The 23632-nt window shown below is 43.0% G+C and overlaps 1 protein-coding gene across 1 annotated transcript in view; it reads right to left on the bottom strand.

Moving 5' to 3' along the window:
• Positions 1 to 3204: 3204 nt before the first annotated feature.
• Positions 3205 to 23632, bottom strand: part of Egfr (epidermal growth factor receptor) — a 167311-nt gene continuing 146883 nt past the window's right edge. Inside the window, exons 21-28 of the mRNA XM_060365703.1 lie at positions 17118 to 17273; positions 16185 to 16260; positions 14690 to 14836; positions 12147 to 12244; positions 11264 to 11431; positions 10852 to 10899; positions 9946 to 10048; positions 3205 to 9340 (exon numbers count right to left, since the gene is read on the bottom strand). Of these exons, the coding sequence (XP_060221686.1) occupies positions 8979 to 9340; positions 9946 to 10048; positions 10852 to 10899; positions 11264 to 11431; positions 12147 to 12244; positions 14690 to 14836; positions 16185 to 16260; positions 17118 to 17273 (1158 nt within the window). The 3' untranslated portion in view covers positions 3205 to 8978. The remainder of the gene's footprint in view (positions 9341 to 9945; positions 10049 to 10851; positions 10900 to 11263; positions 11432 to 12146; positions 12245 to 14689; positions 14837 to 16184; positions 16261 to 17117; positions 17274 to 23632) is intronic.

The raw sequence follows: 23632 nt of genomic DNA, 5'->3' as shown, positions 1-23632 counted from the left end.
ACATGTTTATCTACTTTAAAATGTTGCTATCCATTGCTCAGTTATCAAGTAATTAATTATGATTGCATCTTACTGAATGGTTCATTAGCATCTGCAAGTGCCTTCCTTAGGATGCCTTCTGAAAATAAGCAAAATACTTGTGTGAGCTACCCTAAATTTCTGGCACAAATGATCCAATTTCCCGTATCTCATTTAGAAAACTACTATACCCCCAAACAAATCTTTCTGTAGCCTGTTTGTTTTCCTTCCTTCCTTCCTTCCTTCCTTCCTTCCTTCCTTCCTTCCTTCCTTCCTTCCTTCCTTCCTTTCTTTTTTGTACTATTCTCTTTGTAGATTGAATTGGGATGATTCTCATCTTTTTCTGTATTCTAAAGCACTTCAATAATACTATTTGAAACTTCGAAAGAACATTCAAAAGTCATTTGAAGAGCTTTCAGTAGGCAAGCACACTTTCTATGAAAATATAAAGACCCAAGTACAAAACCCTAGCACCCATGTAAAAAGAAAAATATGGCCACATGCATGTTACTCTGGTGCTGTGGCAGGATGGAGACAAAAGGATTGCTGTGTTGTGCTGGTTGTTATATTGGATGCAATTTCAGTGAGAGACCTTGTTTCAAGGAAGAGGACAGCAAGAGAGTAGGAGACTAGCTGTCATTGTCTGGCCTTTGTGCTCACACGTGTACAACACACACACACACAAACAAATACATACAAACTGTACTGAAGTATTGCATCTAATAGATATTTCCAGTTATGGACTTTGCCCTGTCGACTTCTTCATTTCATTGATGTGTATGAAAACCACACCTACTTTCACAAACCCCTTCATTTTTTTTCTTGTCTGGCAGAGCCTGTCTTGGACCACTTCTCATGTACATCTTCTATATGGGAAGCGTTCAGCTGACTGCAAGCATAGTGGCATAGGATGCTTTGTCACAGCAAACATTACCCTCATTCCTCTTCTGCTCAGGTTCAGTGAAGGCAGACCCATGGACAGGGTTCAGGAAAATGGAAATGTTTAAGGCAGCAACCTCCATCAAAATAAAAGCAGCAATTAGGGAGTGGTCTTGGAGAAGCATGACAATGGCTGATTCTTCCTCAGCCACCACCTCCTCTTGGACTATTACTGCCTCATTAGTTCAAGAAAAAGGTTGTTCATGTAGACTATTGAATGGGTTGTTTACTCTAAAGATTTTATACTCAGTGATCAGACAGCTCGGGCTATGCCACCTTCAATTTCAAGCAGTGTTGGAGGTTGTTTTGTTCTCGATATGGCATCTGCCATCCACAATCTCTTTCCATCCTTCTCTAGAGGTAGGAAACTAAATGTGGAGCCAACCACATGGCACCTGTGCTTAATGTGTGAATCATGATAGGTTGTTGGGACCTGTGGATCCCTATTAAAGCCTGGGGGTCTAGACTCTGGGTACATCAGTTGAACCAGAGTTGAAAGATGAGAGCTGGACACTGCAGGCTCTATTGTTACTCTGGCTGCAGATATTCATGTGATGTTATGCTCCTGAGGCTAGGAATGCTTCTTGTTTAGGATCTGCGGGGAAACTTTCAGGATTGATTGGAATCATAACAATGTTTCTGGTTCCTTTGGACCCAGCACGTAAGCTACATAGTTAGTCACCAGATATGGAGTTGGGCACTCAAGCCAAAGGCTGTATCAGGACCTCAGGGCCTGGCCCAGCCATCCACACAGGATTTGTGTATTTAGGAGCTTTCATCATCATGATGGGCAACAGAATGGAGGCTCTATAGGGCCACACAATTACAATCAACAAATGGATATCTGCAGGATCCTATCATATCGTAGCCACTGTGATACTGGGGAAAAGAACTCACGTATTTTCATTGCTTCTTCCTTCAAGTGCTTCAGTGTTCTTTTTTCAAGGAACAGAAAAGCCGTGGTGGCTGGAGGGGAAGTGAAGCACAGATCATGGGGAACACCATGGGCAAAGCTTATAGGGGATGCTGTTCCTCTTTCCTAGACTTCCATTACTGGGAACTGTTTCTCTCAAAGAGAGTTAACCGTAAGTTAAAGGCAAACTCTCTTTAGGCTCAAATGCTCTCAAAACTTCAGCTAGAAATACGGACTGTAGAGCAACTGTAGAGCCCAAGGTTTGGCAGGAGGTTAAGGTTGTTCACTTGGGATTGTGAACCATGACTTTCAATTAAGAGGCAGAGAAATCCAGGGACCCTAGCACATTCCTGCCTTTATATTGTTTGCTGTAAGTTGCTTTTCTCTGTGGTGGAGCTAAACTCTTTATTTGGAGGCTTAGAGTTTAACATACTCAAGTGTGCTCTGGAGGCTTCCATAGATTTATTTTCCAGAGGCCCACATGCAGAGCATGGGGATACAGCCAATCAGTGGGTGGAAGGTCAGGAAGCAGAGAGAGTGGTCAACTCCCACATTAGATTCCAGGCCCCAAGGATCTGGAAAGCTCTTCATTTGCTTATTATACATGCACCTCGTTGGCTTGGAGACCTCCTTCTATGTGGACCAGCCCCACAATTGTAAGTGACTGATAGTGTCCAGAATGAAAAACACAGAGATAAAGCTGCAGCTTCTCTGGAAATGATTCAGAAGCAGCACTGTAGCTATTGTGGGTTGCTAGAGCCAGCAGAGCCCAGCTTCCTGTCCTCCGTCCTCCTGTGTAAAAGAAATAATGCTAGGGCATTGTGTGGGAACAGCTGGTGGAGGGAAGGTTGTGGAATGAAGAGTTTGACTTATTCTCTGGAGCCAGACTCTACTGGAGAGTCAAGAACTTAAAGCCCCATAGACGACTCATTGGCCAGGGACACTGACTGCAGGTGTTGGCCTGGCCCTCCCCAGCCAGCTGATAAGTGAGCCTACTCAGTGCTGTTCAGTCCTTGTGTCTGGGTTTCTGAAGTTCTTTTCTATGGTGATGATTCTTTCACCATTAGGATGCTTTTCCTTTGTGGAAAAGCCTGCCTGTCTGTCAAGAATATGAAAGCCTGGAAAGAATCATATTGTGTCTGAAGAGCCTAAGCAAAATCTCAGAGGTGGAGTCCAGTTATACAAGGGAAGTCTCTGAGCTGGCTTGTAGGTTTTTTTTTTTTTCTAAGGAGTTATTCAGTTACCGCAATAAGGATGGGTGTGATGAAGAGGCCAGATATGTGGGAACAGGAGTTTCCTGTACTTTCTTTTATACTTTGCTATGATTCTAAATCTTCTCTAAAAATAAGGTTTATTAATTTTTAAAAATGTTTTCAGTTGGAGTGGGGGAATACAGCTCATCAGTCCACACAGCACCACAAAAATCAGCAAGTTGAATGAAAATAAATTTGAAATCAAGAAAAAGTCAAGAAAAAAATGTCTATAGTCAGACATGAACGAAAACAGAAAACAACATTGCACTGTTAACAAAGAATGCAAAATTATTAAGTTCTTAGGAGTAGCAAACAATAAAGGACATACATCTAATTTTTAATAGTGTACAATCAGCACATTCTAATCAACAGCATATAGACGAGATCTGGCTTTGCATTTGTACAAATATTGCTTTCATTGTTGTGAAACTTTCCAAAGTTAAAATGTACCATATACGAAGCTATAAAACTTGAAAGAAACTAACATGAAATTATAGCTGTCTGGTGTTAATCAGTCATGTCATTATGTCTAGAAATAGTCATCATATCCTGGGGTGTCTTCATTTCCAGGCCATTATATTATACAGCAACAATACTTTGTATCCAAATCAGGAGAGTAGGGCATTACAATTTCAAAATAAAAGGTGCATGTAAGATGGGTAAAGTTAAATCCCCTCGGAGTTTTCTGCCAGTGTTGACGTAATGACTCCTAGCAATTTTGTTGGTGATTAGGGCAAGACAGGTTTAGACCTCAGAGGACTACTGTGCATGTACACACACGGCAGAAAAATATGGATTAGCTGCTTCAGTTTTTATCCTAGATTTAGTGTGTCTGTGTGTAGGTGTGCACATGCATGTATGTGTGTTTCTTAGTGCAAGATTCCCCTTCTTGGAGTTTTCTTTTTGTAAGAGCCGCCCAAGTATTAGCAATTGTCTTAAAGTCTGCCCTTTGCAGTCAAAATAAAAGGTCAGCACTTTCATTCTGGATGATGGAGGTTAGTGGGTTGCCACAGGTTGGTGGGTTGCCAATGGCGCTGGACACAGAAGCAGCATCATACCTTCACCTTACCACCACTCATCCTTCCTAGAGCTCGCTTAGGCAACACTGTGATGGTGGTGGGGATGTCTTTGTTTCACTTCCCTCGGCTCTCATCTGTTGGCTAGATGCTTTACCCTTCACTGCCTGGACAGCTGCCATGGGAATCCTGCCTAGGTTCCTGACACCTCTCCTCCCAGAAAGATGCTGGCAAGCAGGCGTAGGGTTCTCTGGGTCTGGATACCGTCTGCATTTACAGAGTCAGCTGTGAGTCTGGAGCTAATCCCCGTGTTTGTGATTTTTAACATTGTCTATACATGACAAAGGACTTAGGACTTATAAAGTATAAAAATTCCCAGGTTTTGCCCCACGGAGATTCATATTTGTTCTTGGGTATGGCTGTGTTTCAAGAGTTTTAAAACCTCCCTAGGTGATTTTATGGTGCATGCATGACTGACAAAACCTTCTCCGGAGTGACCATGTCTGCACTTGGTAGATTTTAAGGAATATAGTGAGTAAGGCAAATAGCACAAATATTATTGTTGCTTTTTAGACATTTCTAGGACACAGTAATAAGTGAACAACATCGTAAATATAAAAACAAAGTAATTGGTGTTAATGTCACGTTAGCATATGTAAACCAACAAAGTGTTGTATTATTGAATCTCTTACATTTACAAGGTCATATTGGATCATCAGAGAATGACACACATTTAAATTCTTTTGGTAGTGATGAGCAGGCAGGCATCCCTATGCTAACCTTGTCTCAGAATCCATAGCTCCTGTTCACAGCAGCATTAAGCTCATGCGCCTTTCCCCTTTTCTGCCTGTATGATGCTGAAAGGACCCTCCTCTCATTCACTGTGGCAATGACCGACCTAGCTTAGTTCTGCGATGAGGCTGCTTATTCACTAAGAGAAAATAGACTTCTCCCCCAGTTGAACCATTTTCAGTGAAGATTTCAATTTCATTGCAGTTTTTCTAAAGCAACAGTTTTCTTTAGTTAAAAAAAAGATAAAAGAATGAGTTTCCTAAAAAAATATACTTTACAGAGTTCAGTGCTACATAAAGAGAACACTATACTGAAAAAAAGTTACAAAAATACATTTACATTTACAAATTCTGTCTAAATGTGACTTTAACAGTACAAAGATTTTTGTCTCTGGAATGGCAGGTGTGGCTGGGAGAAAGAGTGAGGGATTTCTGCTCAGTTAAGGTTTTGCAGCCCTGAAGCAAGGAAATGTAAACAGATCACCATGCTATAATACTAACACATGCTTATCAAAAGAAAGTAGAGATTAAGCGAAGTTTAACATCTGCTTCTTAAGTGGGAACTGCTCATTCAGGGGTGGTGGAGGGTGGTCTGTTTTATGCCTTGTTTCTCAGATAATGCAAAATGTCCCAACACTTTAACAAGATGTCCCAGGACTTTAGGGAGGCTCAGCTTTATGTATTTGCCATTTTCAGGATAAAGGTTGTGCTGGAAAAAAAAAAGAAAGAAAAAGGAGGATTTTGGAAAGGCCACACTTGTGCCCAACTCAGGCATAGTGATGACTGCAAATTACGCTTTCTGTGAGCCGGGGGGGCTCTCCCCTACCCAGGCCCTTTTATTCAACTCTGACTTTGGACAGAGTAGAGTGGCAGGCCTGTTCAACTGATGAAGACAGTGCAAACTTCCTTCCAGGCTCTCTATTAGAACCCCAAATGCGGTGCATCTCTGGGATTCTGACTGCATTAGACTGCAGGGACTGGGAAGATTTAAGCTCTCCAGGGAATTCTCATTTGCAGTGAGGGTAGAAATGAGTACTCGATCATCATGTACCAGCGCTGTCTTATACAAGTGTGACCAGAGCGCCAAAACCAATGAACACAGATGAGCAGCCACCACTGCTGCCAACAGTCCCCTTCTCAAGTCTTTTAATTTTTTTCTCCTCCAGTGTCTCTTGATTTTGGTGTTTATTGGAATATCCTGTGTGCACTCTGAAAAGTCCACGGGTTTAAGACCAATTGAGTTGAAATGTTGCTGGCTGGAAATTTCTCATGATAGCACAGCCCCCAGAACCAGGCCTTTGGTACTTATGCAGCTCAAGGCTCTTTTATGTCTACAGTTTGGGGATGGGTGGAATGCAAGAGCAAAAAGAGAGTGTTTAAAAATTCTCTAAACCATGTTATCATTGGCTGGAATGCAATTTGCTGCCTCACAAGAGCTTGTCTCTATAAAGTCTATGGCAGAGGGATTAAGGATTTAAGAGATTATCATTTCCCATCATGAGGTAAAAAAGTAATTTTCATAAGATATAATGTTATGGGCTCCTTATATATCAGCATGGGGGAACTGTATTAATGGGCTGCAGTATCAGGGAGGTTGGGAATCCCTGCAAAAGGGTCTGCATCTCAGCTCTCAGAGCTCCATGTCTCCCTGCACAGACACACTGAGGACACATGGGCAAACATAAAGTTAGCCCTGACAACAACTAAACTTTATGCAGAATACTTACATAAGAAGAAAAGCAAGTTTGAATAGCTTTTGCTTCTTTATTTTGTTATAAGAAAGTGTCTCAAAGTAAAAAAAAAAATCCTAGGATTTCATTGCTACAATTTGACTGGCTTTCAACTGCTCTCCCTCACCAGTCTCCTGCTTCTGACAAGCAAGTCATTCTATATCCCAATTCTGAGCAAACACCTGCCTAAATGTTTCCTCTGCATTCTGGGTGGATAATGATCAAAGTGGCATTTTCTGGCAATGGCATGGAATTTCAAAGTCTAGAAATGTTGCTTAATGTTTTTCCTTGCTTATTTTCATAGAGGACAGCCTGGCATTGCCAGGAGTGAACAACAGTGAGGAAACTCAGAGGATCTTGCAACTCTAATTCCCAGGCTTGAGGCAGCAGCAAGCATGTCAGGAAAATTGACTTGGCCTTGTACTTGACTCACTAACCGAGCCCCCTGGTCACGGTCCTCTTGGTTGAGGTCTTAAAAGGCAGTGCTTCTCAACCTGTGGGTCATGACCCCCACAGAGGTTGCATTATCAGATATTCTGTATATTAGATATTTACATTGTGATTCATAACAGTAGCAAAATTACAGTTATGAAGTAGCAATGGAAATAATTTTGTGGTTGAGAGTCACTACAAGATGAGGGTCTTGTATTAAAGGGTTATTAAAGGGTCGCAGCATTAGGAAGGTTGAGAACCAGTGCTCTATGAATGCATACTTTCCATTTCCCTGGTGTTTAAGACTTTTTATTCTCAGAGCATAATGAACAACATTATCTAGTTGTGAAGTTTTTAGATGTCTCCAATAGAATGCATCATCCCTGGTCTGTGCTCTTGGTGCCTGGCTGATATGTCCTTTCTGGTTTATGGTTAGTGTTTATGAGTTCCCTTCTGTCCATCCCTTGATAAATGGGAAGGGATAGACACCAAGAGCATTAAAATAATTGTTTACCAAAAATGGCTATCAATCAATTTGTCTACAAGGATGACCAAAGTAAGAACAAACATTGAGATCTCGAGTCGCTAGATACACCAATGTTAGTGGGGAAATTCATTACCTAGGAATGAATTTCTCCCCCAAAGACTTTCAATCTCATAATGCATGCTTGCCACTTGAGTTCCACTCTGTTTTTAACATTCTTTTTCCTGAGGCCTGCATGCCAGTCCCACCATGGGCTGTCACTTATTCCATAGTAGCCTAGATAAACTTCCTCAAATGGAAAGAAAACATTTGGTGGCAGTTTACCAGGGAGAAAAAAAATATCTCCAGTAAACAAATTAAAAAATGAAAAAGATTATCCTCCATGCATGGCTTATACAAATTTTGTGGTGTGTAGGGGTGAAGGCAGAGAGAAGGATTTGAAGAGCAGCATCACTTTTGTAGTCTCATGATACACACCTCAACAGATACTATGCAGAGACTAAAATATTTCTCTGTGAACTTTTGCATCGTCACTCCATCTTAACTAAAGGCTTTCGTTTAGAACACGGATTATTTAAATGTAGGATAGTAGCTGTTCTTTGAGAATACTGCTTTTTGTTGTTGTTGACTTCATGAAACCAAGACAAGAAAGCATATTACAACTCAAAACAACAAAGCAGAAAGCATAAAAGGAAGTCTAATAGAAAACACTGATAAGCTAGTATGTGTTATGTACCTGGGACATATTTATGTAAAAGTAAGTCTGAGGAAAATTCTATCCCTTTATCCATCTTCTCCCAGCCCTAGTACATAACAAAGTGGCTTAACCTATTGTACCTGCCATGATTTAATGCTGTACAGTGTAGCCTGCTCAGGGGACGCAGGTCTTCCTGTGTCTTGTCTTGCCACGGAAGTGTCTTGAAGCAGAGCTAGGAGAACCAACCGTTCTAGCCACAATTAGCTCTAGGCAACTCTGTGTCATACATACTCCAAGCAAACTTCTTCCTCCTTGGGAGAGCCCGTAAATCAAACCGATAAAGACAATAACAATCCCAAAGGTCCCTGTGCAGCAAATCTCCGTATGTATGTTTTTTTCCCTATGTACCTCACCATGAGGTAAACTTCTGTTCCAATGGACAACATTCTTGGTGGATTTTTGTGGAATCTTCACATTTTGAAGATTAAAAGACGCACCTTCAACTTCCCAAAGTGCACCAGGGGAGGGGCCCACTTCTTGGCTCAATGACAAAGCCTGCCAGAGTTAGGGTTTAAACACCAGTCTGAGGTTCTGACATTTGGCACAAGGTGGGCATGACTGTTGGGAGTGGAGGTGCAGCCACGGCTTGGTCCTGGGCTTCGGCAAAGTCTGGAAATTTTCTAGCTGGCCTGCTGCCCCTCTGCGTCATGCTCCGATGAACTCGCTGCTGGGGGGTGCTACCCGAAGGTATTCTGCATTTTCGGCTGTGGGGCCCTTAAAGATGCCATTTGGCTTGGCTTCCTTGGGAAAGAAGTCCTGCTGGTAGTCAGGGTTGTCCAAGCTCATTTGGTGGCTGCCTTTCTGGACCCAGATTGCAGGGCTGTCAAATGCACTACTGATGCAGGTGGGCTGGGCAGTGTTGAGATACTCAGGGTTACCCACGGCATTGCTATGGGGATTCTGATAATGCAGGTCTCTGCCAGGAGCTGGGTGCAGGGGCTGATTGTGATAGACAGGGTTCTGCACCGAGCCTGCCGGCCTTTTAGGAACAGATTGGTTTATATATTCTGAAATGAAAAAGAAAATGTGAGAGAATTAGTAAAGCCTCACCCCAAGATCCCAAAGCAGAGTTCCATAGCTCACTGGGAACCCTGAAAATGTCTTCAGCAAGACAATTGACACCCAAGGGCAAGGAAGTTCAGGAAATAATATGGAGACTACAGAATAACTGGTGACATTTTCTGTACTTCTCAAAGCAATGGACATAAGCAGTTTTTGCCAATTTGAAAGGATGACATGGTGTGTGTGTTTGTATGTGTGTGTGTGTGTGTTTCAGAGAGAGACACACACACACAGAGGATATATATATATCCACCTTTTATATTCAGATATACACATACAATATACATATATACATGCATTCATACATACATACATGGATATTTTGCTACTTGCTTCCAAGCCACCAAATCTGCAGAAAACCCAGTTGTAACATGTATTTGTCACAGGCCTCTCAATATGCTAAGTTCTCTCAGTTTCTGCTTCTTGCTTCCTTACTATGTCTACAAATTTACATAGTCTCCACCTCTGACAATTCCACAACTGACTTGCGCCTGAGGAAGTGGAGGTAGACACCAAGGCCCGACGACTGTTTCCTGAGCACACTACTCACCAGGCGCAGGGAGGAATGTATCATCTATGTTGTCCTCTGTTAAGGCACCAGTGGGGTCAGAGCTGTACCGCTGCAAGAAGCTGTCTTCCTTGATCCGACAGCTCTGTGGGAGAGAGAAGCAGGGATACTTCAGTGAGGATCACTCAGACCTTTCTGTAGAATAACTTCACCTGTGGCCCCATTAAAATGCAGATTCACGCTAGGTATGCTGACCCATGATTGTGATTTTGGAACTCTAGACGCTGAGGCACAAGGATCATGAATTCAAGGCCAGTTGGGCTACATTGTCAGATTCTGCCACAAAAAACAAACAAGAAAAGGAGATTCAATGAAATCTGGCAGAGTAGATTTCTGACAAGCTTCAAAGTCACACCTGCACCACTGGGCTACAGACAGGCAATATCCTGATCAGTACATTTAATAGAACTTCCTGAAGAGATGGAGATGCCTTGTAATCTGTGTTCCATTATAAGGGAGTCACTTACCACATGTGGCTACAGAACACATGAAATGTGTGAGGAGTTGAATTTTACATTTTATTTCATGTCAGTTAAAATTGAATTTGTGGTGTAGTAGCTTCCGGAGAGCATAGTGCAGACACTGACTGAGGGCCCTGCATTTCACCACTTTCAATGTGACTAGGAAGGCTCATGCCAACACTGGTGGCACCCCCACAGACCCTGTTAGTGGTCTGCTGGAGGCCTGAACATCTTATTTCTGACAGCTGCCAGGTGATGGTGATACTGTCTGCCTGTGAGCCACACTTGGAGGTCCTGTGGATTCCAGTCAAAGAAGCCATGGTGTAGAAAAGAAAGTGCGGAAGAAAAGTCAGCACAATGTGGGCTAAGATGGGCACATTCCCCATGTACCTAATTTGATTCTGGTTTATAACATGGTCATACGTACCCCATTTCTATTAATGCAAGCCACAGTAGAATTGTTGCTGGTTGCACTCTGGAAAAAAAAAAGAAAGCAATATTGCATATGGTTCACTCGTATGTTCTCATCAGTTTCTAGTGGATGCAGGAGATGGGTCTCATGGAGTAAAAATATTTCAAGATGTTTAACGCTTTGAACTTTTTTTTTGAGAGAGAGAGAGAAGCATTTTTGTCTTGAATTACAGCCTAGAAAAATTAGGCAATTAAATAACCAAAATCCTTAGGTGTTGATTATTAGTCTAGGTTCTATTTGGTTAAAATTTACTCCTTTTTTTCTAAAGAAAATCTGGAAAATGGAAACTAAATCAATTTAAATCAGAAGGGAGACAGGAAAGAGAGAGACACAGAAAGAAATAGAGAGACAGGAAGAGACTTCATACCAGAGAACTCAGGAGAGGAGTCCGAGATGTGGACGGGCTGCTGAAGAAGCCTTGCTGTGGGATGAGGTACTCATCAGCATCAACTACATCTTCCATGTCCTCCTCATCCATCAGGGCGCGGTAAAAATTGGAGTCTGTAGGGCTCGGCAAATGCATTCTTTCATCTCCCTGGAACAGATTTTGGGACTATTAGAAAGGGCAATGCAGCTGGTCTTCTGCTTCCTGGCTACAGGAGTGAGTGTCTCTATCAACAGGTGTCTACAGGTTTGCCACTTTAGTTACAGTACAAGCTCTGTGGGTCTCAGGTAATCAGAGCCTTTCCATTTTAATGTGTGGATACTTGGGAATTTAACAAAACACAAAGCCTCCTGGATCTGACAGCATCCGTATGAAAAGTAGTTGAAGAGAGGGGAGAAAAAGAAGCAATGGGAACATTTGTCCACAACCCAATACTATGCAATGTTTTGTATATATTATTTTACTGAATCTTTAAATCCACAAAGTCAAACAATCTTAATTTTGTTATTCCAGAATTAGGCGAGGAGACGGGCTGATTGGTTGTACAGGGGTGAATACAGAGTCAGGATAGAAGCCATGTAGGTTGACAGTGAAGTCTTGCTTCTCTGTTTAGGAAAGCCATGGCTCTAAAAAACCAAAAGTGAGGTGAGGGCCAGGTTGGGTCCTAGTGGAACTTCATAAATGAATTGGTGACTTAGAGTTTGATAGGACCTACCTCTTCTCCCCTTGTATTTCAAAACCATTGTGTCATAATTGAAACAGCTCAGATACACAGAAAGCTATATTAACAGAAACATGGCCCACAGCTGTATCTGCAGATATTGGAGAGATTTCAGCAATGGAAGTACAAGCTGCGGTCTGGTACCTGGATGACAAGGTAGCGCTGGGGGTCTCGGGCCATTTTGGAGAATTCAACAATCAACTCTCGGAACTTTGGACGGCTTTCAGCATCTATCATCCAGCCTGAGAAAGAAATGAAGCACAATTACAGTCCTGGAGGAAACAATGAGGAGGACATTCATTGCTTTAAGCATTTCTGCTGTGATTTTGCTAGGCAAATGAATGATGAAGACATGGTCTTTGTGAAAGATTTTTCAGCCTTGGCACATGAGCTGACACTGGTTAGTTCTTAAAGTCCATGAGAAGTTGTTGCCATTCAGGGGCTGGAACCCAGGGCCCTGTGCATTCATTCCCAACCTTATACATTATTTTTAAGTCAGAGCAACAATAACATATACTCTAAAATTTCTACAGTGTCCTTTCTTAGTCATCATTCTTGCATTACAATCTTCAGTGACAACAGGGTATTGCTGTGTGGAAGTCATTACTGAACAACTCTGAATTTGTTATGCCTGTGTTTTCATGGTCCCTACTCTAAAGCCTTCCACACTAGAAATCAGATTAAATTTAGAGAAATATCAAGGTCTTATTGCATTCTAAAATTAGTTCCCATTCATGCAAGTGACAAGGTTGGATCCATGTCTCATCACTCATGTATGTATGTATGTATGTATGTATTTAACAATGCTAGTGACTGAACCTAAGGCCTCATAAAGCTAGTACCTTCTATGTGAAGATATATTTAACAGCCGCCCTGGTGCACTGCATTACACAATGATCTAAATATAGATTCAGCAATGGGGAGGGTAAACTGTGCACTAGAAATCCCTGTGCCTCTTGGGGATTCAGTTTATTTCCTTCAACTGGATATCAAGCTATTTTAGGCCAAACTGCTATGTGACCTTAGACAAATCATGTAACCTTTCCTGGCCTCAGCTTCCTCAGCTCAGAGCAAAGTAGGAAAATAGATTAACTCTCTGGTCTACTTTCGGAGATCTATACTTATTTATGTTAACCTGGCTGTTCTTATCTTTTTGCCAACTTGAAATAAACTAGAGTCACCTGGGAAAAGGAAATGTTAACTGAGGAAATGCCTCCATTAGACTGGCCCGTAAGCAAGTCCGCTGGGCATTTTCCTGATTAATGATGATGTGAGTGGGCCCAGCCCATCATGGGTGGTGCTACTCCTTGGCTGGTGTATTTCAGTTGTCTAAGAAAGCTCTGAAAGACTCTACCCAGCAGGGTATCAAAGGACATGCTCAGACTCATAGCCAAACTTTGGACAGAGTGCAGGGAATCTTATGAAAGATGGGGGAGATAGAAAGACCTGGAGGGGACAAGAACTCCAAAAGGAGACCAACAGAACCAAAATATCTGGGCACAGGGGTCATTTCTGAGACTGATACTCCAACCAAGGAGTAACCTAGAACCCCTGCACAGATGTAGCCCATGTCAGCTTAGTCTCCAAGTGGTTTCCCTAGCAAGGGAACAGGGACTGTCTGGCTGGTTCTTTGATCACCTCCCCCTGAGTGGGGAGCAGCCTTATCAGGCCACAGAGGAAGACAATGCAGCCAGTCCTGATGAGACTTGATAGGCCAGGGTCAGAGAGAACGGGAGGAGGCCTGTTCCTATCAGTTGATTTGGGGATGGGCATGGGAGGAGATGAGGGAGGGAGGAAGGGTGGGACTGGGAGGGAATGAGGGAGGGGGCTACAGCTGGGATACAAAGTGAACAAACTGTAATTTAATAAAAAATTAAAAAAAAGAAAGCAGGCTGAATGAATCATGAGTGCAAGCCAGTAAGCAGCGTTCCTATGTTCCTGCTTTAGTTCCTGTCTCCAGGTTACTGATTTCAGCTCTTCCCCTTGCTTCCCTTGATTATGGACAGTAAGCCATAAGCCAAATGAAGCCTTTCCTCCCACACTGCTTTTGATCAGTGTTTTATCACAGCAACAGAAACCAAACTAAAGCAATGGCTCTGTCTTATTGCTGTGCTGTTTTTATACCAGCGCTATCATATGTGTAATGTTGTTTTAACAGTACAGTTGTGATTTGTGTGGGATAACAGCACTGATCCAAATGCACACTCTCTTTGGGATTAGAATGATTAACTGCTTTACTATAGGAGACCTCACATAAATCCACTGTTTGAATGGTTTAAGCCAAGGCAGAATTGGTGGTTCTATCAAACTCCCACAGGCACTTATTGTTAGTCATTTTAAAACATTAAGTCTCTCTAGCAACAGGTCTCTAAGTAGAATTCAACCTTGTAAGTTCACAGAGAAACTCAGAGAATGGAATATTTTGGAATAATGGCTTCTTAAAGTTTTGATTTTTTTTTTTTTTTTTACTTGCCAATATGGGCAAATATGAGGTCAGAATGAGTCAAGCAAGTACTTCCTAAAGAATGCTTGCAGAAAGAGTTTATGATGCTTCTAGAATTGTCTGCCTGCCTTAAGACTGATGCTATTTCTTTGGGGGAAATGAAGGCCTTGGCTTCTTGGCTAAGAGTAGTCATGTTCTTCCAGACCTATTTACATGAGTGTAGCTGGTCACCCCAGTCACTCACACTTGACCATGATCATGTAGACATCGATGGTGCAGATAGGTGGCTGTGGAAGGCGCTCTCCTTTCTCTAGGATGGATGAGATCTCACTTGCAGGGATTCCATCATAAGGCTTGGACCCAAAGGTCATCAGTTCCCACACAGTGACTCCTAATCAGACAAAACAGGCAAAGTCATTGCTTCATGAGTTAATGGATAACACAACACCTAATCTCTAGTCATTATTGTTGCTAAGTATTGAAAAACCTATGGTTTTGTAGCATTGAACCATTGGTTTAACTGCTGATACCTTTGGTTTTCCTATCAAGTAGAGTACTAGTATCTGTTTCACAGCATGACTTCATGGGTCTAGTAAGGTCTTATGCATAAAATATTTAGCTAAATGTGAGGCATAGAGTTGCTGACTGATAAGTAAAATAGTTCAGTAATAACCTTAAAGATAAGGGCAACTGTGGAGCATGAGTTTGTCACAGAACAAGATCTGCCCACTTACACAGCTGCTCTGAGTACCTTAAACTCAACAGCAGTGCAAACAAGGACCTTATGAACCAAGGTTGTCAACGGCACAGAACTGGATATAGAGCGTTCTTTGTTCTGTAGCTAACATAACCTGATGTATCTGCCTCCATGGGGGAAATGTTCAGGGCAACCTGAATTTGTGATCCTTGGTGATGAACACCCATGTCTGGTTCGAAATCCCTTTTCTCTTTTGAGGTGAGAGTTGAATTTTATAATGACAGTGTTTTCTAACCTTTCTGTGAATGGCTGGGGGGAGATTCAACAAGCAAAGTGCCTGACACAGCAACCAAGGTGAGACCATAATAGGCTCAAGATGAGGGAGGAGTAAGCAAAGAAGGCTTGGCAAGAGTGGTCACCCTGTGAAGGAAAGCAGGGTCCTGTGCATGGCTGTGATGTGTGTAGAAGAGTTGGGGCCTGGTGAGATGGTTCTTTCTTGTGCAACAAGGTATAACTGTCTTCCTGTTGTTATTTCCTTTCCACAGCTATCTTCATAGTTCATCCTTGTCAGGCTACTCTTCGACACAGAGATATTAAATCAAGCACCATGTGAAACAACGGTCTTGAACATTTATTAAGAAAACATCATTTCTCTATCAGAAATGATCCCCCCCATCCCATGAAACCTCCTTTTCTCTCTTCCTTTGGTTTACTTCAAGTTCACAGCAGGAGGTTATGTTCATTTGACCTCTGCAAACAAAGCCTTAACCCACAGTTGGGTCCTTCTCCCCGACCTGCCTGCCATGACCTTCCCTGCAGCATGACTTCATGGCTGTCTGTAGTAATACTTGGTGGTATAGTTAAGCTTCATTTCCTTTGTCAGATTCTTTTAGTACAATAGATAGGCAGCAACTCCATTATTGAATACTCACTGTCTTGCAAGGTAACACTTGGATTGTCAGATCATATAAAGCCAATTAACAAACAATAAGAGCTGGCTTGGCCTCAGTACAAATGCATTAGCATCAGAGTGTTGACTCACCATAGCTCCAGACATCGCTTTGGTGTGTGTAAATTCGGTGTAAAATTGATTCCAAAGCCATCCACTTGATAGGCACCTTGGGACAATGTGAGATAAAGCAGCAAGAAGACTATTAGCTTACAGCTGAAGATATTCAGTCACTCTAAGTGTAATTACAGATGACTAATGTGGAAAGTCAGGTGACCTTGGCAGGCTTCAGGCCTATGCTCCCTCTCAGTAGGGGATTTTCAAATTTACCAGAGAACAAGTGGGTCCCAGAGTCACTTTATGAAAGCTACAGCTGAGAGCATTTTGGGCAATGGACTGTTTTGATGAACTGAGGCTGTGGTATTTCCCTGCAGCCTTAGCTCCCAGGCTTTGGGTATGTTTTCAATAACCGAGTTCAGGGGTTGACAGTGCTATTTAGAGCCATACTGTCAGTATGATAAGAGGGCTGTAGCTGGGGATGGATGAGAACCTTTCGGGGGTCTGACAGGTCTGTGTATCCCCCTTACTGCCATGATAGAGGCCTTGAAGCAACTAAAAACAATGCAGAGGGAAGAGAGCCAGCCCCCTCATTGCCAGTCCCTGGCATGAGTCACAAAGACTCACCGGAACTCCCAGAACAACACTTGCTGAATATGAGTCTCAAGAGCCGGTGCTACTAAATTAGCGATGATATTTCCCAGCTGGTCTTTTGAAGAGTGTTTTCCTCCTGGAGGAGGGAGTGGAACTCAACAGTTATTAATAGTCACCTGGCGATGGGAGCTGGCTCTCTTTAGCCCCTGGGCAAGTCTCCTTCTCTACCACCTCTCCCACCAAAATCCACTCATAAACTAGAGGATGACCTGGACTAGACCCAGGTCATGGTGCAGCTGCTGCCCACAGCTGACAGGTAGGGTGATCAGTCTGCACGGTCAGGAAAATGCTTTGTGATCTACCATCAGGACTTACTTTGCCCCCCTCTGCATGGTATTCTTTCTCCTCAGCACCAAGCAGCTTGGCCAGCCCAAAGTCTGTGATCTTGACATGCTGTGGCGTCTTCACCAGGACATTCCTGGCTGCCAGGTCACGGTGCACTAAACGTCGATCTTCCAGATAGTTCATGCCCTGAAACACAGAGGGCCCTGCAGTGAGTGAGTGAACTATCCAAGGTAACAAAAAGGTGGTCTCCTGCATCCAGAATCAAGGGTAAGCCCACAAGACTCCCCGGGCCGCTCAACACCAGGGAACACATTGTTAGCCTGTGTACTTTGCTTGACAGACAGTGCAACTTGAAGCTGGTAAACATTAGTAATTATCCTGAGTGAATGACAAGGGAAGGAAGCTAAAACCATGTGATCAAGAATTTTTCTCCATCCAGATACTCAGGTTAGAAGCAGAGTAGACCAGCGGTAGAGTAAGACTCAACTGTGCAGGCCTAAGGTTTCTGCTTCCTCTACAGCTTGCTCCCTGGAGCCTCTACATGGCCTCCTGTATCAGCTCTGTCCTTATGTTAAGGGGGCTAATGCAAGTCCCACTAGGCTGTGGCAAAGCAGGGTTCTTTGGTGGATTCCAGCTGTATATTTTGTCATGTTCTTTAGACTGTTTTATGTGACTCACTCACTGATTACAAAGAAGACTGCTCAGTGGGTTTTCTTTTATTCTACTTTTTTTTATTTTTCTAACTAAAAGTATGCGGGCCTTGAGTATGATTTACAAGACACCATCCTTTACCACCTCCTTGGCTGCTCCATAATTAGGCTGCAATTGGAATAGCTAATATAATAGCAATAAAGAAATAATGCTTGAGATGGAACTAGCATACCAATGTGCAATGGATTCCCACAAACACTCCCTTTGAATTTCTGTCTTTGCTCAAATCTTCTGGTGTCCCTGTCACAGAAGTTTTCCTGGCTGCTGGCCAACGGGTGTCATTTTTGGCCTCTACTCCTTCTCTGGTGTGGGATCACTGAGCTGGGCTCTCTTGGCGTTTACCTGGATGCAGTCTGCTGACTCTAGGGTACCAGAAACGCCTTCTCTGTGCAGGGACAGACTTGTCAGAAGGGAGAGGTGAGAAGGACTCTAACGTGTTGATATCTTGTGTGTTTTGTTCTACACTATCTCTCTTCTATTTGCAAACACGTTTTTCTCTGTCTGGAAGAGTAGGCCCTGCTTCCCACTTCTTGTCAGACTAATGTTTTATGAACTCACCTTTACAGAGCTGACTGAGAGCAGAGTTTTCTGAGCCCCTTCCTCCAAGAAGTAAGTGACACTCTGGCCAACCCTTGTTCTAGCGTTTTTGCTATAGTGAAAACACTTCCACTTTAGTACACTGTCAGAGTATACCTACAGAAAAAGTTTGTCCTCCAAACTTTCAGGCAAACTGCTATTTTTTGCATAGATTCTCACATAAAACATGAGTGTTGACTTGGCCTATCAGAATGAAATAATGTTCCTTTCGAGGGTAGAACTGGCCGTCTCATGAAAGTAGACTTCCATGAGGATGCTATTTGGAAATGCTTGATGTCTTTCTTTCCTTGGAAAATACAATTGCTGTCTGTGTTTCTTGTCAACACGAACTGCCTGCCTCCTCATCATATTATTTAGGAAGTGTCTCGTGTTTTAGATGCTGTTCAGTTTATGTGTTTCTTTCTGAAGATTTGCATGTGCAAGGAAATAAAGGTGTCTACTCAGGAGGAAGCGGGCAGCTTCTTCTCTGGACAAGCACTTCCAAGACAGATAGATAGATAGATACATCCACTGCAGGATGGGAGGTGAAGGTACAGAAAGGAGCAGAAGCCGAAGAAACACTTCCAAACACAGGACTCACTTTCTCTGCTCCTTTCTCTTGTGCACTCCAGGGGCTGCCTCCTTCCTCCACTCCAGCCGCCTCTCTGACTTACAGAGCTGTAAACTGTTCTAGTCTTTGGCGCCTTTTGTTTCTTATAAGAGTAAGGACTTCTCCATGTTAAATCTAATGAACTTTTCCTCAGTTGAAAATGAGTGTAAACATTTGGCCCCTTGACTGGGTAAAATGTCCTCACTGGTTCTCTTCTTGCCCCTCTCCCATTTTCTCCTCTCTCCTTCCCTGTCCTCACTGGCTCTCTTCCTGCCTCTCGCCTTTTTTCTCTCTTCTTCTCTGCCTCCTTTCTCATCTCTCCTCTCCTCCATCCTTACCCTCTCTTACCCTTGCTGTCTTCTGTTCTTCTCCGTTGTCTTTCATTCATTCTTCACGCTGGGAACTACTGTGTGGGTGTTGCACATGCTTAAAGTGACAAGTCACAGACAGTATCTATGCAGAGGACCAGTGACTCTCTTTCTTCCTCTGACTCAGTTTAAAGCTTCTTGTTTTTTGTCTATTTATTACATGAACAAGGAGGACATGGGAACTCATTTCAGACTGCACCAACCCCCAGTACTGACTTTTATTTAGCTGCTTTAAATGTTTAACAGAGTCTCAGGTGTGCTGGTGCACACCTGTAGTCATAGCACTTCAGAAGTAGTGCCAGGAGGATCAGGAGTTCAAGGATACCTTTGAATTTAAGACCAGTCTGGGCTATTCAAGACTCTGTCTGAAACAATAATAACCTGCTCAACCCAGATTTGGTTTGTGGGACACATTTTGTACATTTTTTAAAAATGAGCAATTGAATGAATGATAGCTGCAGTGCCAAGAATTGAGAATGCAGCAGCTATTGCCATAATGCAGCAGCCTCTCTGTGTACATACCTACAGGGCCAGCTTGTCAGAGACCCAAGGGTTCAGATCTAGAGCAGGCTGCTTCCCAGACAAGCTATCAGTCTCCAGCCACCATGGGGATCAGCCCTAACTTCCCCAGATGTGGCCTCTAAATGAAACTTGCTAGCTGGGCCAAATCTGCTTGTGCTACCCAAATCAAAACTACAAAAGCCCAGCACTTGGTGGTGAGTCAAGAGCAGTCTGTCATTGTGTGTTTCTGATAAAGCCATGGAGCCTTGCTAGCTCATTACACCCATAGGCTCAGGGCTTTAAAGGAGCATTGTGGCCTTACTGTAAACACTGGTTTCCTCAGAAAAAGGTTGGGAATGCCAGGAGAGATCATGCACATGCTCTGAGGTACACAGCTCAGTGAGGGTCTTAAATCACGTAAACTTGGGACAGAGAGATTAGCTGCATTGGAACGTAGACACAACTCCATCCGCTTCACTCTGCCACACGCTGTCAAGGCAGCTTGAGAGGCCATCTCAGAACCCGACAGGGTTATATTTTAACTGGTCACTAAAGATAAGAGCTGCGATACTGCTTATGAACTCTCCGAATCTAAACAGTCATATCAGCACTGGCCCCTGTGGGGCCTCTTGGAAGGCTCATTTCCTGACTCTTTTTACTTTAATTGAGTTTAACATATTTATTTTTGTCTAATTGCTACAGCACAGCGAGAATGGATTTTGAGAAGCTGAAGTTAAAAAGTGAATTTGAAGAGTCACACTATTTGAACTCCAGCTTAAAAGAGCTGGCCTAGTTGTGTGCCTTCCAGGGATATCAAAGGTCTTTCGGTACACTATGCTGCAGAAGTAAGAGCTGAGTGTAGAGAGTGACATTTAAAGACCCAATCTCCCAAGGGCTCTACAGCCTGCATTTCTTGGGCAAAGTTCAGAGAGGCTAGCACAGGCTCCATTTCCGTCCCGCTCTAGGAACTGTGATAAGGTGATAAGGATAATCCCAGGCTTAGTGGACCCCTCAAGGAGGGAGAAGAGCTGGGAGACAGGTGGGGGATGTTTCTGTGCTTCAGCATCAAGTGCAGGAAAAGAATGTAGACATGTGAGCACGTGAGCACATGGTGTTAAATCCTCATTCTGCAACTTGCTGGATTTTGTTGAATGAGCTTTTTACATTTATACTGTATTAAGATCATCTTAGGTTGGCTGCTTAAATTTAGTTGTGTTTTATGTTGAATGATAGAAGAAAAAAATTAACTGACTAAAATAATGCAGATATTTGGTCCTGTTTGCAAGGATACTGTTGTGCAGGCATCAATGAGATGTGTGCAGTGAAGATAAGTGGATCTTTCTGGCCCATTTTGGACAGGGGCAGTGGGTGCATTGAAGCACTCTCCTGTCTGAACCCCCCGAGGCTCCACAGGCTGTGTGTAGAAAAGAGGATCAATTTTTGCCATAACTCTCTTACAGTCTACCAATCCTATGCTGGTTTCTTCCCTAACTACCTCTTCCCTGTCTCCATCTTTCTCTTCCTCCCTCACATTCTCCCTCCGTCCCTCTCTCCAGTCCTTCATTTTCAAACTTCTTGGCAGTTTACCTCAGACAATGAGCATGTATAACCATCAATATCTAGAATGCTTCTGAAGCTGGTCAGTGCTTGTGTGGGTCAACGAAGGTATCTGTGAGGTAGTAAATCCTACTTTGAAATGTTAGGACTTCAGTTTGTCCTAAGCCACTAAATGCCTTTGGAAAGTTTTCCTTTGCTCTTATAGAAGGAAAACTGTTTAATACTGAGATATATTGCCATTAACTCAGGAGCAAAGTTTTCTCCTTATCACCTGGAAAAACACTGTGTTCCTCCCCTTTGGGGGCACACAGTCTACTACTCGGCTAGTTCAATATGGCACAGAAGGTTTTCCTTGTGAATTCCCAAGCAAGTGAAGTCCAAGCAAAGTATGGACTGCTTGGACTTTCCAAACATGGAAAGACTTCCAATCAAAATAACATTAACAGTACAACAGTGGCTTTAAATAATAGGTTGAAATTATGATTAATATTATATAGAAAATGATCTTAAGTGATAATCAAACCTCAGCAACGCTGGCAGCTCACGCTTGAATGGCACTCACATTATTCAGAATTGTTGTCTGTGGTGGGTGCTGCAATGCTTTCAGAAGGGTGGGTTTTAGAAGTCACTCAAACTTCCAATGTGAATGTGAAGATTCGGGGGGAAGAGGGGGACTCCAAATCAGAGACAGGAAAATGTAGGCTAGAAGATTCTACTTTCAAATAAAGTAAAATTGAAAGAAATAGAAACAACACATCGGGCTGCAGTGATTTTAGCCACTGCAGACCGTGGTTAGCCAGATGGAAGAGAGAAGAGAGAAGGGAGGTCGCAATGGGCAGCAGATGTACATTGGAACCCGAGGCAGGTGACAGGCTGGCTGGTCTCTCCCCTACCACGCAAAAAGTTAGGTGGCACTCAACAGCCAAAGAACACTGAGCAGCCTCACCAGCACTCAGCAGCCAAAGAACACTGAGCAGCCTGCCTAGTTTGCCCAACTCTTGAGCGCTAAAATCAAGATTTGGATTTATAGTTTGCTGAAATAGTAAGCCCATTTTGGTTTGGGCAAAACTCATAGAGGCTCTCCGTGTACTGTGTATGTGTATGACAGGGTCTTGTGTGTGTTTGGCAGTCATTCTGCACTGAGCTGTGCCCTATCACTAAGAAGGCTCACTTTTCCCCTGGTGAACTGAGCATCAGTAGTCACACAAGAGAAGCTGGCCCTAGGGACTGAGAGCTCTGGTAGCTCTGCCACCGTCTGGGGACACAGCTAGATCTCTCTCATCTTACAGCTGGAAAAGTGGTCACAAACTCAAGAATGAGCCAGATCTTCCCAGAGATCAGCATGTGGGGAAATGAAAGCAGAGTAAAATAAAAGACTGCTTGAGAAGGGAGTGCATCATGTCCTGTCTTTGGGAATCTCGGGGAAAATATGAGGGAATTACAGAGTTCAGGAGGGAGGGCTTCAGTAGGCCTTCAGAAACCATCTTATATCTATGAAAAGCTATTCTGAGTTAGCCAGAGGTCAGCTGCTGAAGCAGGTTGCCAGAGGTCAGCTACTGAAGCAGGTTAAAAACTGGCCCCAAACTTCATATCTATTTAGAACTGCAGAATGGAACTTTATTTGGAAATGGGACTCGGAAAACCTAATTACTTACAGATGTTGATGCACATCAATTTGGATTTTGGATGGGCCCTAAGTCCAATGATTGGCACCTCTTTTTTTCTATATATTTATGAGATGCAACTTGATGTTTTTGTGAGTGTTCCTGATGTGGAGAAAATAAGATAAGATAAGCACAATAGCTGTAACTTCATCTCTTTCTCGTTAGGATATTAACAATCTGCTAGTTAGTATTTTCGAACCCAGTGACTGGCATCTTTATGTGAAAATAGACAGGGAAAATGTCAGATGGAGAAAGAAGCAGCGACTGCTGACACAAAAGCTAAAAAGTGCTGGGGACATCAGAAGCTGAGAGACATGCAGTGGGCCTCCCAAGATCCCTGAAAGCCATTGCCTCTTGAACAGCCTGAGGTTGGACTGCTGGCCTCTAGAACAACAAGGTGATAAGCTTTTACTGTGACAAAGACATCAAATCAGGAGGACTTTACCATGGTAGTACCAGGAAACAACTACACACAAGAAATAAACATTTAGAAGCAACAGGATTCCTTAGCAACTCAGGCACACACGACCGTGTTCCAGGACCACTGTCTAATATTCA

This window comes from Meriones unguiculatus, chromosome 12 (assembly GCF_030254825.1).
Source record: "Meriones unguiculatus strain TT.TT164.6M chromosome 12, Bangor_MerUng_6.1, whole genome shotgun sequence".
NCBI classification, from domain to species: domain Eukaryota; kingdom Metazoa; phylum Chordata; class Mammalia; order Rodentia; family Muridae; genus Meriones; species Meriones unguiculatus.
The sequence above is the reverse complement of the archived record's forward strand: the minus strand, read 5'-3'. Positions and strand labels throughout refer to the sequence as shown.